Source organism: Zosterops lateralis (assembly GCF_965231275.1).
Source record: "Zosterops lateralis genome assembly, chromosome: 2".
Classification (NCBI taxonomy): Eukaryota; Metazoa; Chordata; class Aves; order Passeriformes; family Zosteropidae; genus Zosterops; species Zosterops lateralis.
In genome coordinates this window covers 16,633,641-16,652,962 of record NC_139763.1, presented here as the reverse complement: position 1 = coordinate 16,652,962, position 19,322 = coordinate 16,633,641, and the positions used below count along the sequence as shown (strand labels likewise).

The 19,322-nt window shown below is 37.0% G+C and overlaps 1 protein-coding gene across 3 annotated transcripts in view; it reads left to right on the top strand.

Moving 5' to 3' along the window:
- The window catches only part of CDKL5 (cyclin dependent kinase like 5), a 130,313-nt gene that overhangs the window by 44,968 nt on the left and 66,023 nt on the right, over window positions 1-19,322 (top strand). For all 3 annotated transcript variants that reach the window (XR_014589275.1, XM_083854576.1, XM_083854575.1), the window contains exons 2-3: window positions 3,048-3,277; window positions 3,812-3,846. Coding sequence is in view for 2 of the 3 variants with exons in the window: in XM_083854576.1 (XP_083710702.1) it covers window positions 3,214-3,277; window positions 3,812-3,846 (99 nt within the window). In the remaining variant the exon portion in view is untranslated. The remainder of the gene's footprint in view (window positions 1-3,047; window positions 3,278-3,811; window positions 3,847-19,322) is intronic.

Here is a 19,322-nt window from a genome sequence, read left to right as displayed (position 1 = left end):
GGCCAGTGCCTTTTGAAAAGCAGAAGAATCCCAAAAAGTGGGTACTGCCACTGAAAAAATATTTTTTAGCAGCTTGGTTTTAATCTTTTAGCAGCTTTTGAAGGCAAAGATCTCAAACAAGCATATAAATTTTATATAGAGATTAAATGGGTTTATCTAGTCTAACTTCACTAACATTTGAATTATGGTCCAGTTTGAGGCAAAAGAGTTGAGGCAAAAAGTGTTTGGGTATGAATCCATACTACTGCTGCATGCCATTAGTCATCTTTAACTAGCTTTCCTTTTCATTTCAAGATTAAGTTCTCATTAAGTGCCCTCAGCAGAATTGAGCACAGAGCTGCCCGGAGCCAGTGCCGAGGAGGTGGGTCACTCAAGTGCAGTTTTCTTTTGGGAGTCCCCCCGTCTGCATCTGTGTTAGCCCTCATGTCAGTCAGTTATGGTGCACTTTGGGGAGAATTAGGGAAGCTGGTTTGGGAGTTTCTTTGGGCCAGTTGAAGTGTATCAATAATATTGAGTGAACATCAATAAGTGAGTTGACAGGATTTTACCTTTAAGGAATTAGATGCAAATGCTTCTCCAGGTGCCATGAATCCAGGGATGGCAGGGGGGGATCAGTTTTCTGTGGCTCTTCTAATGAAGTGAAAAGGGAAGATGATACGTGATCAGTGGGGAGAAGATGTACAGTATTGAATTTCATAGAATCATAGAATGTTTCGAATCAGAGTTTGAAGGGACCTTAAAGATCATCTTCTCCCAACCCTCCCTGCCATGTGCAGAAACACCTCCCACAAGACAGGATGCTCAAGGGCTTATCCAACCTGGCCTTTAGCACTGCTGGGATTGAGGATCCACAACCTCCCTAGTTAGAGGATTTCAGAAAGGAAGATTAGCTCCTTGCAAGTTAAACATTTATTCCCAATAAAAAGCTTGAGCTCACACTGAATAAACTTGCAGAACTAAAAATAAGAAATAAAAATAGTAGATCACAAGCTGCAGGCCTGTATAGCTTTAAGTAGTTTATGAGAAATTTAGAAATCATGAATGAGGAGCAAAGGAAACTGCATCTAAATTTCTTGTTGAGTTTTTGGTACATTATCTCATAAATTTCTTCATGTTTCATCATATATTTAAGAAGTATTGTAAATGTTGTAAGGTGGAATGAGAGTGTACAGTGATAACAGATCAGTTAATTAGCAGGTAAGTAATCAATTTATCAGAAACTCATTTCTGGAAGGACTTGTCAGTGAATAATGTTGGGAACTCAAGTAACAGATTTGGTGATGTTACTGAATAGTGCTAATAGAAAACTATATGTGTCTCTTGACTTTTCCTATTTTTCTGGCAAGTAATTTTGCTATTCTGAACTTGGCTGACCAGTTTTGTTGTGTCTTGCTTACGTCATAGTGGCATTAATGGTTGTTTCAAGGTCTCTGTAGCAGTATTTCTGCCACTCAGCTGCAGCGTGGGGACAGTCAGCTGCACCCTGTGCCTGGCACCAGCCTGTTTCAGTAGAAAGCTGAAGCAGCTCAGTGCAGGCTCTGTTCTCATGTTGATGGATGCAACCGAGCAGATGCTCCTGTTTTTCCAGGACCTCATTTTTTTTTTTGGTTCATTATTGTAACCAGAAAGTCTGGACAAACAGCAAAAAGGCTTTTGTGAGAAGGAGATGCCAAATGAAATAGGAGGAGAACATATGGGAGGGAAAGGAAAGAGTATTTTGTACAATTCACAAATGGAAAAAAATTTGATTAATTAAAACAGTAAATTAAACCACTGAAATAATTAATAAAGGACTGGGCATCTTTTTGAAAAAAAAACAAAAGCAAACCAGAAAACTCTAACTTATCCCTTTAATTTGGGACTCACTGCTTTATTTTCAAATTACTGTGGTTGATTAACTCTGGAGTTGCTTCTAAAATAACAACCCCTCCCCACATGATCTGCCTGTGTCATGCTGAAGCAAATGTCATTGTGATTCCCTTCCACCCTTGGGTTGTCCTTTTCTTGCTTGTGACCTGGTGAACACTGGGCTTTTGGCCAGCACTCCTGGTTTATAGTGAGATTCCATTTGTGTGAGCTGAACCCAGCATTATTGGGTCACACTCACCCTCACACATAACTTAATTAAATGTATTCACTTCCATCCTGCCATCTTGTTCTTCATGAGTAGTTCTGTCCTTGAATCGCTGAGTTGTAAAGATGATACATTTCCAATTCATGGTGAAACCATTTTAGGGTTTTTCTTTCCCCATTTTTGAATGTGAGACACATGCCTTTAATATTAAGGGAGCAAATGCAGTCTGAATTAGTGAACTAAAAAATTTGATGGGTTTTGTTTATCAAACTTCTAATAGGATAGCAGAGAAGTGGTGAGCCTAAAACAGGCCAAAAAACTTTGGTTTTTACCCTGTTTAGAGTTGCTTGATTTGAAAAATTACTTTAATGTTTGGGGAGCATGGAAAAAACCCTTTGAAACCAATTTTTTTTTCTGTTTACCACATTTCATAAATAAGCTGAAAATGTAAATAATTTTTAAATCGTGTTCCTAGTCAGCCTAGCAAATTAATTTCCTTAATTTTTTAAAAATAATCACAGAAAATAGTAGTAGAAAGCTATTTACTCCTGTAGAGTGTCCTTTCTGCCATATCCTTTTTATCATTACAGTGGGCAAATAAGAAATTAACTGAACAAGATTTGTTTTTATATGTAGCTGTGGATATACACCAAGCAGACCATAAATAACTGTAAGCTTATTTTTGCTTACTGAGATAGTTCCTGTGTCAACATTTTTGTTTGCTTCTGTTCTGTAGAAAATTACTTTATGCCAGTTAGTTATTATTGTAATAGGCATCCTGTGTATGGGATTACAAGGCCAGCTGTTGTGTCAGATGTATGGTCTCAATAGGTTCCGTCCATTACACCTGCTGCTAAGCTCTCCTGATCAAAAATTAATTGTCTATTAGTTGGTGTGATGTCTATATACCATTGCTTTCTCTTACTGAAATAAATCAAAGTACTAATTATATTATTTTCTATTCTTTCCCCAGGAAGCTATTGATTGCCTAGACATTCAACGAGGGTGTGAGAAGTCTGATTGATCAAGGTGGAAATCTTTTTTCCAAGAGCCTTTTCACAACTGCCTTCTGCAAAGTTTTCAGACAGTCCCATTTGTGCCATGTTTTGTGGCTCTCACCGTAAGAGGAATTTGTCTTGATGAAGATTCCTAACATTGGTAATGTGATGAATAAATTTGAGATCCTTGGGGTTGTAGGTGAAGGTAAGTAGTATCTTAATAAAAGATTAATTAGAATTTTATATGTATTTGACTTAGTCCTCTTGATGATAAGAAGTTAGCAACTGCAAATTTTTTCTTGTATGTATTTATTATCTATAGCTTCTTCTAATTATCTTGTCAGATGGATGGAGAAGTTTGGAAGCTGAAAGGAAGGGAAGAGAAATAGAACAGTTTTGTTGGGGGCTTGGGGTTTTTTGTGTTGTTCTTTTTTTCTTTTAAAAGCTGAGTATATTGATTTCTCACTAGGGCTACTAGGCAGATGCAAGTTTTCAAACTTACCTGCGAGTGTATTTTGTAAAAAACAACTTCAGTGTTTTAAAATCCATTTGCTTTGGAGCAATTTTTATGAAATTATTTCCGTGTACAGGGATTTAGTACCTGTAATATGCAAGTTCTGGATAATAATACTGGGAACAATGTTACTTCTATAGTTAGGAGGTTGCTGAACACTTTTATCTTGCCACTATTATTTTTTCCTGCTTTGAGATGGCTTATCTCTCATCCTCTCTGTTTCAGGAGCCTATGGCGTTGTACTTAAATGCAGACACAAGGTAAGTGAATTGCTTTAAAGTCAGAGGGAAATGTTGGTGTTTGAGTGAAGCAATGACTTTTAATGAGAACTAGCATGTTAATATGTATGAGACATGGCATCTGGGGTGGATTTTTCTTGCAGTCAGTTACTTAGCAGCAATCTTAATTGCAAATTTCAGAGGAAATGGCTATATCTAGTACCAAATTTCTTTTTTTTTTTTGTGTTTAATATTTGTCTGAAATATTACTAAAGTTTTATTAATTTCAACTAAGAGAGTTGTTAAGAAAAGAGACCAAAAAATATTTTGGAACACAGTTTATGCTCAAGCAGTCTTAATTAGATTGTCAAACTATTTGCCAAATACTGCTGTAGAAGCACTTTGCTGTCTTGGAAGGGGCAGGGCAGAGACAGAGGAGTCCATGAGGGGTTTCAACATCTGTAGGATGCTCAAATGACACTAAGAAAACAGTGAGTTTTTTTGGTTCTTGAGTTTAATTTGGAAAAGGAAGAAGTTAAAAAGAGAAGAAAAAACGCTGTTTGATACACAAATGAAGTCTGGCAACCTGTCTACACTATTTCAATTAGCGTGTAAGTTGGATGTACCTGAACTTGCTGGTCGTCAACACAGAACTGTCACAAACTGCTGTCTTCAGAGCTGCAAGTGTAGTCATTTAATATAACTTCTCTGAAGCAAAACATTTCAGAATCACAGAATTTCAGTGATCCAAGAATATATAAATCTTTTTATGTAGTTCAGACCTTTTTTTTAGAAAAGTTTAGGACTGTGCAGAAGATTTATGTTCTCATGGTGGCTTTTAGCATGTACACAGAAGGGCTTTTGCATACCCTGTATGGGTCTGCCTGGAGGGTTTTGCACTCTTGTACTGACTTAAAAAAGGAAAAAAAAAAGTAACTTAAGATCCTGTTTCAAGCTGAAGCCTTGTTGGGCTTAGGTGTGTATAAGTGTCTATAGAGTGACTTAAGTAAATTGGGTCTTTTTTAGATAGTTACAGCATGAAAATTCAGAGTGAGTAGTTTGAGAACACCTGGGTGGTGATGATTCAGTTTGCACCAGGCAACTCTATTCGTTCTTGAAAGTAACGTCACACAGACTCAAGAAGTTTCTAGTATTTCCTGCATTGCTGAGTGAAATTTAAGCTGTGGATGTCCATTCATGCTCATGCAAAAGAGTTCAGTACTCTAAAAGTTTGGTATATTGGCAGGGTCATCTGTTGTCCAGGTTCCTATGAGAATACCTTGCAACACATCAAAGGACTAGAAAGGAAAGGCTTTCCTTTAGCAGAGAGTGTTCCACCAGCCTGTGTAAGACTGCTGCCTTCCTTGTGAGCATCTAAATTTTTTGGTAGTCACACCATTTTTTGGTACAGCTTCATCTGAAAGGAAACAGCTGTGCTAAAAGTTTAAAACAAAGTGGTATTTCTTTAATTTTCTAGCAGGTGGGTTTAGTAAGACCTAGGGTGTCCAGTTTTTGGAGATCTAAACAAAAGTCGAGGTATGTTGATGTTTCCATCTAACTGATTTATGATTCTCACTTAAAACAAACTGCACTGAGCCTCTGAGAGCAGATGAGTTTAGGAGCTATCTATTTTGCAAAAAAATAAAGAGGAACTGTCTAAAAGTGAAATGTTGGCCTTTCCTACTTGTATAGGAGAACAAAGATTAAATACACTTTCATACAGTCTTAACAGACTTACCTGGAAATGCAAGGATGTATGGTTTGGGGTTTTTTGTTTGTATTTTGGGGTTTGGTGGGGGTTTTTTTGGGGTTTTTTTGGTTGGTTGGTTTTGGGTTTTTTGGTGGACATACTTTTGAATGTAGAAGTATTTATATTAATGTTTATAAATAGTAGTAATATGCCAGGATCAAATTCCCAGCTATTTTAAGTCTATATATCTGTACTGTTGAGAGGGTAAATTTTGTGTGAAATGAGGAGCCAGCACCTAATTGCAACAATTTTCCAACATGTAATCCACTAGTGCTTCAGTAAATATGTAGCTTTTTACCTCAATGCAATTCACTGGCAGTACATTTCATTTCAATCTGTGTATATAGATTTAAGTAGGAGAGAATGGCATAAGGAACGAATACCTTGTCATTATTATATGTGTTTTTCCTTTGCTAAGGGAACATTACCAGAAAAGCTAAAGTAGCTCCTCTAGAATGACTGTGTTTACATTATTATACAGCCTGTTTTTATCCCAAATCCTTCATTGCTAATTGTGGTTTGTGCATAAAAATTAGTTGCTTAGCTGAGGGTTTTTTCTGATGCTAAGCTAATACAAATAATGTTGAAAAAAAACCAGAGATGATATTCTGAAAAGCTTTTTCCTATTTTTTCATTTAGTCAGGGGATGTTTCCTAAGGAAATACACTGAAGTGTGTTGTGTTTGAAAATACTGGAAATACTTTGATGGTTACAAACTATTAAATAAGGCTGTCTTGGCTTATTTGGATTTTGGCTGTTTTCTGAAAACAAAAGCCACTTGAAGAGTTCAGTAGAGTCAGAGATCATGGCTGAGGAAAAGAACCTTTGCTATTGTTTAAGACTTGTCAAATGTTTGCCCTTTAAATAAAACCAGTATCCCTTTTACTTTACAAAGTGGTGTTGCTGCTTCATGCAGAGTTATTGGGCAATAATATGATAGGAAGATGCTGTGATAAAGCCGTAGGTCTCCAAAGATGGGCACATGGAAAAAGAAGCCTAATATAAAGATTGAGCCAAAACACAGTGTGAAAAGGAAGAATTCCACTGTGAGATAATAAACTGTGTTTATAGGAGAAACCCTGACAATTGCAGCTGCAAGTAGAGTTTGTAGAAATGAGGTGAATACATCCTTAGATGCTTGAGCTGAGTGGAGACTCTTGTCTAGGGGGAGAAGATGATGATGCTGGAACAGGGGTTGTTTCTTAGGGTGAGGCAGAGCCAGGCTGGAGAGCAAGCTGGATTTGTATGAGCAGGCAGTCAAATCAGGAGAAGCATTTGGACTCTGCCCTCAGGCAAATGCTTTAATTCTTGGGGTGTCAATTACAGGGCCAGGAGTTGGACTTCAGTGATTCTTGTGGGTCCCTTCCAACTCAGGACATTCTATGATTCTATGCATATATTTGTGTGTGTAAATTGATAGTGGTTTTTTAGGTTAGCCAGGTATGCAGGAAGGTGTGTGGTGATGGAGTTTCTCTAAAAGCATAGTTGAAATGGATGAAATCTCCTTGACTTCTGCTTTTACAAGGTGCTGTGTTTTACCAAAGACCTTGAGCCTGAGGGGATACAGTTTAATGATTTGGAAGTTTGGTGCCAGTTGTTCTTGTATGTCCAACATCTCCTGCCTAATGAGATTTTTTTTTGTCTTTTCTTTTAGAAATGTGTCTTGTTTTGGTGGTTCTTAATAGTATGAGGCATTTTTAGATCTTTTTGTTTGAGATAAACATCACTCAATTCCCATATTAAAAACAAACAAAAAGAAATGTTAGTTAGAATTATTTGACACTTCAGTGCATTGAAGAGTAATAAAGAATAACCTCTGGAATAGGTTTAATACTTCCAGGCAATGTCTTCTTAGCCTAATATTTAATTTTGTCTTGTTTTAATCTTCTGTAATACCCTTGCATTGTGTTCTGGTAAGTTGTTTGTCTGTCTCAGTACACATGAAAAAAGTATTTGCTGACCCCTTAAAGAAAGGGGTCATTTAGAAAGGTACATTTTCCTCATTAGAAAGGTACATTTTACTCATTAGAAAATATAGTCAATGTGCATGTGTAGCAGAATCATTACATTTCTTTTGAGTATCTCAGCTTTTTTCATGTCTTTTATTACTAGAACCCCTATGGACCGGCAGTCATGATTTTCTTAGTTTTCCCTTTGAAACCAATAATCTTTTTTTGTTTCTACAGGTAACCCACTTCTTCACACTTCACACTATTTGTTTGTGTTTGAGAGTCAGAAATTCCCCTTTTACCAATGCTGGCCAACTCAAGAAAATTTTCCCATGGCCATCGCTGTGCTTTGAGGAAGTAATTTTTGTAGAAGCATCAGCCCTCATAGACTTCTTTGCCCTTCAGGGCTCTCTCTAAGCAGATCATAGAACAAGGTGAAATCTGTTCTTTTGAAAGTCCAGGGTTGTATTTCTATTGTCCCTCTTAATTCTTTGAGAATCTTAAATTCCACTGTCATGCTGGCGATGCTGGTCTGTTGTAATAGCCATAAGAAAGGCACTCAGGCTCTGCAAATTGTAATTTAAAGTGCTGCTTCTTTAGTGGGTATTAACTTCACTATAATAAATTAAAAATTGAACAGGTGATCTTACACCCCTTTAGTTGCTGGGAATCTTCAGTTGTGCAGCATCTAAATGGCCTCTGATCAGTGTGCAGCATGTTGTGCACACCAGTCTGTAAGAAGAGGTTTTTCACTATTTTCATTATTCAAGCTATTACAGGATTCTTTAAAAAGAAAACTCCTTATTGATTCTGTTGTCAAACAGAAAGATGTTCTCAGGAGAACTCCTTGCTAAACCCTTAGATAAAGGCAAGGCCAAGTTATGTAGCTTCAGATGCTGAGTGGGAGCTGCTTGCAGGCTCCTCTGGTTCAGTGACTGGGCTGAGTTTGTCCTGCAGTCCAGGCTGAGCCTGGTCCACCTCAGGTGAACTCTGATGTGCATCACTAATTCCTCCATGTACACTGGTCTTCTGTCAGGGTGTATAGACACTGCCTCTGAGGTTATCATCAGCTTTCACATTCCTGTTGTTTCATTGATCAGTGTCAAGCAATTGCTTTCCCTGTTTTCCAAAAACCTGATTGTCTCCATCATGCTGTATTACCCTTGCAGCAAATGTTGGAGTGCTCCAAGTCCTCTGTGAAAACTGGATTTTATTATAAAGCTTCCCTTAAAAAGGCTTTATCTATTTTGTTCTCTTTATAAGGTGCTTTGAAGCAGATATTCCCCCTAATATAACCTATGTTGTTCTGTCTTCTAACCCTCGTGCCAAAACTTTTTACTTTTGTCTTAGCTGTTTGAAAGCAAATGTACATGCATTCAAGCCCCCCTCTCCTCTGCAAGGATCTACTCGCCCTCTTAGGGTATTTAACAGAAGATGAGCTGTGTCTGTTGTGGCAGAGCTCTGGTCACACAAGCTCTTCCACTACATTTCCTACATGTAACCCTAAAGAGTGGTTTCATCATCTAGGATGACAGGTCATTCAGATAATGCATATTTCTAGAACTGTGCACCGATTCCTAGTTCCTCCTGGTCTTTTCGTATTTTTATATACGGGCACCAGGAACCTGGTCGTGCTGCTTTCATAGAGCAAATGAGAACTTCATACTCATAGAAAATTTGAGTTTTATCTATTTTCATAAAAGCAGAGTTCTGAATTTCACTGGTGGATCTTAGAATCCCTTTTCCAACTCTTGCGTCTGCTGATGTTATTAATACCTTCGCACTTTAAATCTGTTAACCATTTTTATGTTTTGAGCTTTAGTGTCAAAATTAAAAGGTAAGTGTTCTTGTTTGTAAAAGTTACAAGTTTTTTCAGTGTGTTGTATTTTTTCATGTACCTTCTTTAGATTTGGCTCTCAAGGTTCCTTAGCTCCCCAGCATGTGTTACGTCAAGTACTTGGACTGAAGAGTACAGTCATTGCAGTTTATCTTTAACTTTTATGGTATTATCTTTTGTACTGAGATGGGTACAGCTCTTTTTTGTTTTACTTTGGATATGACTGATTTGACAGTAGTTCCTGTTTGGTTGATTGAGAAATTAAATGATGAGTAAATGAAAAATCTGACTTCTAAAAATGAGACCAGATTGCTGCCTGTGTTTTTTCCCCTTGTCCTAAAAGTTTTTGCTATTTTTTAAAAATATGTAATTAAAAGCAATATGCTAATTTGCTCAATTAATCAAATTTGGTTTGGTTTTGTGGCAAGATTTTTGGTTTTAATTGCTGCCAGGATAAAATCTCTGTGCAGCATAGTGTTTTCTTTCAGTAATGGCAGCTTACCTATGGGAGATTATTCTATTAATGCTGTTGTTCCTCAGGCTAAAACGTCATTATCACTGGTTTTGTGCCAAAACTTGTGTGAAACACATACAATGAATATGAGAGGTTTTGGACTTTCTGGATAAATAGAGTTTGCCAGTAGTAAGTGTTTGCAGTACTCAGAGCTGAGATCTCTCCTAAGTATTATCTGAGGAAAACAGAGCTATTAGGCAAGTGATAGTGCTGAAAGTCATGGTAACTCTTCAATAACCGCTTGCTTCAGCTTCACTATGAGGCAGTGAATAACCTTTTGAATTCCTTACAGAATTCTGATGTGAAATGTTAGATGTAGAGTATTTGTTTTGTAGACTTCAAACTCTACTTCCATGGCATTCCCTTGAGTAGAGCAGTGAGAGGCAAGTGCTGATTCACTTGATTAGTGCTGATTCATTTCAGGTATTGCTTTCTATACATGTGAGAGACACAATGAACATCTGTAACTGCTTCTTATGCAGGGTGGATGTGAATGTGGTATTGACAGTTTATGAGCCTTTCATTTTTCATTGATGCATTGTGACATTTGTCTTTACCTGAACCTCTTCCATAGTCCTCTCAGTCCCCTGTGGCAGGGGGAAGCAGACAATCAGATTGCATTATATTAATGTGTTTTAAATATGATTGATGTCAATAAAGTGCTGATTTACATTCAAGTAAGTGGAAGATTCATATGTGTAATGTTAGTGCTCCAAAGATCAGGTAGTTGTGCAGAAGGGAGCATGGAAACTCAGAAACCTTGCTGAGCTCCCACAGCTTGAACAGACCACTGCTAATTCAATCTCCTCTCTCACCCCCAAGGTAGGCTGTAATATTCTCTGTATTACAGTACTGCCACCTTATTTTTTTCTTTTCCTCAAAGTCTTATTCCCAAGACTCTCTCGTTCTTCTATTATTTTAAAAGAGTTTTTTCATAGTACATTTCTTAAGAAAAACCATTAAAGCACTAATTTTGAGGAAACTATCAGATTTTAAAATGACTGACTCAGACTACTGGAAGAAAAAAATTAGGTCTCTGTTTGGTGTTGTCCTAATTTCCTCAGAGTCTGAGTCCTGGGTTTAACTGAAGTAAACATTTGGGTTCACACTGGTAAGGCTGTGTGAGATGAGGGGAAGTAAGGTAGTCCCAGATCTTTTTTCATTGCTTTTATTGCTTTCTGCCTGTTACTTCTGTTATATGTTGCTAAGATATGCTCTGTTTCAAGGTTTTATTTCATTTGATTTTATATAAACTCTTGCTATCTTTATCAGTCATATACAATGGTTTTTGTAAGAGGCCCTGGCCAGGATTCAACAAAGTGAGCATGAATGCATTTTTAAATGCAATAAATTCCCAGAGGGAATGGTTAGGGAGGTTTAGGTTGAATATTAGGAAAAGGTTCTTCACCCAGGGGCTGGCCAGGCACTGGAACAGGCTCCCCAGGGAGATGGTCACAGCACCAAGCCTGACAGAATTCCAGAGGTATTTGGACAGTATTCTCAGGAACATGGTGTGATTCCTCGAATGTCCTGTGCATGGCCAGGAGTTGGACTCAGAGATCCTTGTAGGTCCTTTCCAGCTAAGGATATTCTATGATTTTATGCAAGTTAATGTTTTTGTTAATAACATCAATCACTTTGTAGCCATATCAGTGGAATCCTGCTGCTTTGATGTCTGCAGTTGTGCTGTGTTGTTTCCCTTTGAGTCTCTTCTGACAATCCAGACTGGTGTTTCAAAGTTCCCTTGTAGGATACCCCATTCCCTTACCTCCTCCTTTGTGCTTGTCATGTTATGAATCCTGCTCAGATATGGATGGCATTCAGTATAAAAATTCTCATTCCATCCCTCCTCTGCTCCCGACAGCTAATATTTCAAAATGGAAGGTGCAGGGCAAAGATAAGAGACAGAGCTTTCAGAGTAGAGAAATTAACTTGCTGTGGAGGGGGATACTAAGAATTTTTTTTTCAGATGTGTTCGGTTTAACTCAGTAGAGTGTGAGGGTGTTGGCTCTCAGTGCCACAAATTAGGATGACTTAAGTTGGCTTGTCCATTATTACATTTCACACAGTACAAAGATGGGGTGCAGAGACACCTGGTGCTGCAGAAGATCTTCAAAACAAGAAGGGTGAGGGAGACAAAAGGGATCACCCTTGTGCTTCAGTAATGCAGGTAGCTGAAAGAAGCATAGAAGTCTGAGTTAAAAATAACAAGAGTGATTAATCTTGCTTTGGAAGAACATGTAAAATGTACTACTGATGGTTTTCAATTTAAATAAAGTCAAAGATAAGCAATTTGTTGCAGTCACAGCATCTCAGATTAGTATTTCTTTTAGTCAGACAGTTTCTTCCGGTTGGTTACACTAATGGCTCTGGATAAACCAGCCATCCTTTATCCTTTTTCTTTTATTTTTTAAAGAATCTGTATGTATTTCTGGTATTATTTTACGCAATCTTTTATATGAATTCTTGCTGTGGGTACTGGTGTTGCTAAGTGAAATGTTACTGCTTATGCCACAAATAAGAGCTTTGCTTGGAATATTGCCAGTAAATAAACAAGCCCCCTAGTAGTTGCTGCAAACTCCATTTGCAAAGGGATTATATATCATTACACTTGTAATAATACAGGAATCATATTCAGACCTGCAGCAGTGTGTTCTGTGCCTGCCCTTAATGGCTCTTAAATGCAAACAGCTTGTAGAGCTGTATATATTTTTAAGGTCCTTGTAAGTAAAATCTTACTTTTAAGTGCGGATGTGATGAGCATCCAGAGCAAGACTATCCATACAAATTATTTCTCCTTGAAAAGAGTTGAAAATGTTTTGCTGAAAATGAAAGTTGAGGAACATGGCCACATTATTTCTTAGGAGCAGTAGCAGAAGAAATTGAAATAGATGAGATTTAGAGACCTGATGTAGGGTCTTGGATCATTAGGAAAGTAGTGATGCAAGCAAGGGAATTTATAGTTAATGCAAATTAATATATGGGAGAAGGAAGAGCATATGGCTAATTATAGGACTACATCTGTAGTAGTATGAACTTGGTTGAATATTGGACTACAATCTGGTCTTGTCATCAAATTGCAAATTACTGTGTAGCATAACTGATGCAAACAAAATGGTATTTCTAAATTTTAGGCTAATTGTTTTCCCATGAGAGATTCTTGTGGAGTTTTTTAACTTTTCTGGGACATATGAGCAGCTCTAAGAGCACTAGGTTAATCATTGATTTCTGAACCCTCTGTGTATTTAAACAAAGGCCACTAAGAGCACAACTCAGCATTTCAGAAGATCATTCATGTAGATTATTAAATGTACCACAGTAAAAATGGGTCTGGATCGTCTGTCTGGCTTTCAAAATTATTTACAGCTCCACGTTGATCTAAAATTTAAATACACCAAAATGTCTTGAATATGCTATTCACATGACCTTATTTTCTTAAATTCTTTTTTGTGAATTTAAATTCCTTTTTTTTTAACTCAGGAGTCCTGGAAAATGAGCATTTGACAGTGTAGGTAAAACATTGACAATAACAGTGAAAACTTTTCTATCACTTCATTTTTTTCTGAAAATTACAGGCTCTTCTTTTTCATCAGTAGAAATGAACAGTGTGTTTTTAAATAGCAAGTTGTCCCTCTGAATGTCCTGGGTGAAGCAAGTTATATTTCCTTGATTAGTCACTTCTGCATAATTCCTATTCATGGAATACCCTCCTAAAATATAAAAAACTTTCTGTTCTTTTTAAATAAAAATTCTTGGAATTTGTAACTTGCTTTGAAGTATCATGGTATTTACTTCTCATTCAAAGCCTGGATAACAATAAATGGGGAAAAAAGGAAAATTATAGCTGCTAAAATTTGTACAAATTTGTAAATTCCTGTGCAAAGGACCTAATAATTGCACACAGCTAAAAGTAAGGGACTAGACAAACCTGACATTACTGTGGTGATCAAGAAATTTTAGATACAGTGGGAAAGCAGGCTGAGCTCTGAAATAAATGCCACTTTTACTAAGACTGCTTTGTGCTCTTTTTTCAACCAATAGCAGTTGTTAAATGTTTGCACAGAACTGGAGTCATTCTTTATGATATCTATGCCTTATACATGTGTTACAATTCCAGAACTCTTCAAAACACATACTTCTTTTTGCTGTGTGTAGCTGCACCTGCACCTTGACAATAAAGCTTGATGAGTCTGCTGCTTGCTTTTTTTCAAGAATAGTCCAACTGCATGCTAGCTTCTCCTTTTCTAAAGTAAATCTATTTAAGCTGCTTCTGATTTAAGATAAAAACTAAAACATCGTCTGGATTTGTAAAGTATTTGCATTTTTACTATCCCGGATTCATTTTAGTTGAAATTGCTAAAGTAGACCAATCTTTGTGCAAGTTCCTTTTAAGCCCTAACACCGTAGAACATAATGGCTTTACTTCACTCATTATGAAAAATCACACACTTTATGCAATTTTATTTTCACTTTTTCAGATGTGTAGCAAAGTGAGAATTTGTTTCTGAACAGAACAGGTAACTTTTTTGAAAACAGATACCAACATTGCTCTCCAATGTTATAGTTGCTTGCACCTTAAAAACTTTGATACTTTGAAACATCTTCTGTTTCTTCCTCCATGTGAAAACTAATTTCTGTACAGTACTGCGTGTAGAAAGACTAGTATGATGAAGTTCAGTGTCAGTCTTGCATAAAGGGAGCGTGCATATTTGCAGGTCTTGAAGTGAAATGATGGTACTCATGGATGCCAATTTCTTCATGCTTTCATTCACTTGTACCCTGGTATCCACATGCTGACAACTATAAATGGACGTGTGTGTGTGCTCATGAGAGGTGTCTGATTTGGGCAGGATCTCCAGTGTGCAGGATGGAGAACGAGGGTAAGGAGCTTTCAAGTCCCCTCTTCATCTCTGGAGTTCCTCTGGGTGGTGATGACTAACTAGTTCTTACATCTTTTGTGTATATATTGTGTTTAGATATTGTCTGTTGTTGTGGGATGGTCCTCAGCTTCAGTCTTACTTTCTTCAACTTCCATGGATCTGTTTTTCTGCTTTTTCTTGTTTGCAGTTTGTGTTTGAAAAGTATGTTTATAACCTGTTTCCTTGATGGGCTAACAGAAGATAGGCTCATATGTTATAAGCTGCAGCCTTGTGCCCATCCTCCTGTTGGGGGGTGGGTGGTCTGCTTGTGAATCAGCTGTGCTGAAACCTTCCGGGCTTGAGGTAATGTTTCACTCAATTTTACTTTTGAAGCACCATCCCATGAACAGTATTCTTGATTATCAGTCCTGTTTTTTCTTGAAACCTTGTGCAGTTTCTTCTCATGCTTGTGCATGCTTGTGTGTGCACTCTCAGTGCTTCCCCCAATATCCTATTCATCCTTACCCTCATCTATTACACAAGAAACAGGATGCCTATGTTCTCTGAAAGGTGATTGTTCTGTTTCTAGTTTTTGGCATAGAAGTGTGCTCCCTTATTAAACAACTCTCCTTTCAGTCCAGAAAAAAATCTTTATAACATTGAGAACTCCTTCCCAAATGCATATTATGAAGCATTTTTTCATACAGCTCTAGGAACAGAATATTACCACAGATTCCAGTGTGCTGAAAATTATTTGCAAAGGAGTTTTCTTAGATTTAACTTTGGCTGAACAGGATTATCATTGTTATTGATTTTCCTTTGGGTTATAGATGGGCTTTAAAACAAAAACATGGGTTTTAGGTATGACAGGGTTAGGCGATATTTGTAAATGTAATAATGCACTGAGATGTGGAAAGATGAAATTCTGTAGGACCTAAAAAACTTGACTCGTTACACCTACCTCTTCTTTTGACAGTATGCATCTTGACCAGGAGGCAAGCTATCTTCTTGAAATCAATTAACATTTCCAAGAGAGATAGAGTAATGCCATGTTTATGCACAGAAATATGTTGCAGGCAATACCATCTGCAGAGCTGACTAGCTGCTGCTTCTACAAGATCAAGTTTTCTGTGACTGACTGTGAAAAACTCATCTGAGTTGTGCCTACAATTTTTTTCCCCTCAAAGTATCAGCCAGTGAAGAATGCTGTTAAGAAACATATACAAGATAGTATCCAATGGACATGCACCTTGGGCTCTGAACCTCTTCTAATTTTGTAAGTCCTTCCTGCTTCCACTGCTATAAATGTCATTGTAGTACTAAGGAACTGTTTGGGAAGCAAAAGAGAACCAGTAGGAGATTCCCCAGTGACTTTTAGAAAGGCTAAACATAGGCCAAACAACATCCATCCCATGAGCTCTACCAGGTTTAAAAAAAAAGAAAGGGAGTGGCATTTCTCCTATTTCTCAGATGGCATAAAAGATAATGCAGAGTAGATGTCTAGATGATGTCAGGATCAGAGAAGCCAATCAAGTATTTCTTGGAGTCTATTTAGTATGGTTCTCAATGAAATGGATAGTGTTCCATTTATATTGCTGAAGGTGAGCTTCTGTCCCTTTACTGACAACCTTCCACTTACACACGTGCACTTGTTCAGAGCTGTGCACAGGTGTGTACACTCACACACTCACACATTTGTTTAATTAATGAGTTACAGCATAGTGGTCTCTTCTGGTCAGTTTTGGAAAATGCTACTAGCCTGTTCCTTCTGTTGCTTCTACAAAGATTTTTGTGTACTAGTGTACTAGTAGCACACTGTTACACTTTTCATTTTTATGGACGTAAGGAGAACCGAACACTTGTATCTCAGTATAAAATATGAATGGCAATAAATCTGTTGTTTTATCCAAGTATTTAGCAGGCATGTACAAGGCTTTAATGAAAATATGAATAAAAATTTCACAGCCAAAGTCTTGTGATTACATTTTCTCAGCTTTCACTTGTCTCTTCATCTGAAGAACGTGTTGTAGGAACTTTCTGAAAATTTATCCTTATTGCTAAAGTGTCTTGTGTTTTTTCCTAAGTATGTTTGTGTGAAGGAGGACAATCTTTTACCACTTCTGAGCTATTAAAAGAAAAATGAAAATGAAAAGTCTGTTTAGTTTTATAGCTCTGTATCTACAGTAAACAATAAGACCCAGAATTTTTCAATGGAAGAACGTGCCCTTTCTGAACAGATCTGGCTGGGAATCAAATTATGAGGGCATAGTTTATTCTTGCAGAGAACAAATATGTGGAAAGACGAAAATAAAAGAAAAATTAGGTACAAGGATCTCTTATCTATGGATTTTTTTGAGGCTTTTCTCTTAATTTTTAGACTGGGATAGGTTAACAATTAACATTCTTCAAGGCCAGCTTTTTATTTTTTGAAGAGGTAGTGATAATTGACTATTCAAGCAGTAATACCTGAATGAAACCTGTGTAATGAGACTGATTTTTTTTTTTTTCATTTCAACTACGTTTAGAATAACCAATTTATTAACTTGCTAACTTTTTTTTATTTATTACTACATTTATTACTATATCCAGGGCTATTGCTATATAATTTTATACTGCAATGTTGTGGAGTTTTTTTTTTTTAAATAAATCAGACCCAGAATCATGTTATGATGAAAGCAAGTCAAATTTAGCACATTCAAGCACAAATGCTAGTCAACAAACTGCTGTTAGAACTATTGTTTACTCTCTGTACCACCAGAAGGCTTGCTACTATATCAGTTTACAAAGGACAGAAGGCACCCTTCTTCTAAGGAAGCTTTGTTTTCCATGTCTGCATCTAGTTTAGACCAAGTACTGCAATGAAGCTCCAAGCTTACTTTTGCAGGTTTAGCTTTTGGATTTTTGTAGTAATCTTAAATCAAATCTGAAGCAGGAATCCTGTTATTAAACATTTATGAGAAATTTTGCTATGTAAAAAGTTCAAAACCTTTACTCCACAAAAAAATCATAAAGCTTTTCCAACTGTTACTTTTTCTTTCACCTCTATTTAAATGAATCTTTATAGTGCCTTGGAACTGAGAAAAACATGGCTCTAGGATGTCAATATATGGCATATGTTTTCTTTTGAAAAACTCTTATGTTAAATGTTTGAGCTCTTGCTCAAGGATCTGATCTGAAGCATTCTTCTGGAAGCTTAATGTAAGGAGAAAAGCTACTGCTAATGTGGCCTTATTTGCAAATTATTTAAAGTTTTATTGATCTCAGGTAATACCTTTAATTATACCAGAGAAAGGAAATGCAAAGCTCATAGCAGGAGGTGTTTATAGCTTCATGAAGATCCTCACCAGTGAATATATACTTTATTCCCTAATATACAGGTGAAAGAAGAAGGATGAGCTTCAGAAATTCTGGTCTTGCTGCTAGCTATGCCAGATTGCTTTGTGGGATGTGAGAATTGACGCTGCAGTTACGTTGGCAATGGAGATGTTCTTACTTCAGTAGCACAGTTTGAAATATTTTATTTGTGTTTCCTGCATGTTAATTACAAATACAATCTAATGGACTGTGATGATCTTTATGTAGCAATGCAACTCAAACAATAATGATCCATAGAAAGTAATATCCCTGAGGTTACTAATCTTGATAAGATTTGGAAATGTACCTTAAAAACATTTGCATGCATATAAGTTTGTGCATGCAAAAATAAAACATACAGACAGAAGGCCTGCAAAGTTAAGTAACTTGGGTGGAATTAATCTCACCCACTGTTTCAGTGCTTAGGTCTTGCATAACCAATCTCCCTCATTTATATAAGTTGAGAGAATCCAAAATCCAAAAAGCAACTCTTACCATCTGGAAATTATTAAAATCAGTAACCTTCTGGCCAGATCTTCTCTCCCTCCCCTGCGTTTACTAACTGTGGGGAAAGCCTTGACAGTTCACACTGATTATCTAACTCTTAGCTGACTAAAGCTAAATGAGATAGACTCTACCTTAGGAAATACTTGGCATTTTATGTAGATTCATTGAGTCTTTTAAAACACAGAATATAATTGTTCTCAGTTTAAATTTAGCCTTGGAGGTTGCTGTTTCTATTTTAGGCCTGGAGAAGGGCTTCAGTTTCTTCTGCATACACCAGTATTTCTAATGAAAGAATGCTACCTTTTCCCCTCAGATACTGCCTTGCTTATATACACTGTGATAAACTTACTTTTTTTTTTCCTCCATAATTTTTTAGACTTCTCAAATACGAAATTCATCATGGAACACCATATGGAAACCCACGCAGTTGTCACACAGCTGTCAGCTTCTAGTATTTGAGATGGCATAGCTAGTAACCTGTTGCCTTCAACCCCCGTGCATACCAGAACACTGTGGATGAGACTCATCTGTGGTTTTAGTGGGTTTGCAGCTATTTCTGAATTCTCACCGTTCCTCTGCTTTCAGTTAAATTGGGCTCCACTAAAATTTTAATGTTCACAGATTCATTTATTTGTTATGCCGGTTTTAACACTGACTTCTGAGCCGAGGTGCCTTACCCCAGTTCTCTTTTCCAATCTGTTTTCAGGCTGAATTTGTCTGCCTTCTTTCCCCAGTTTCTTTAGCCTAT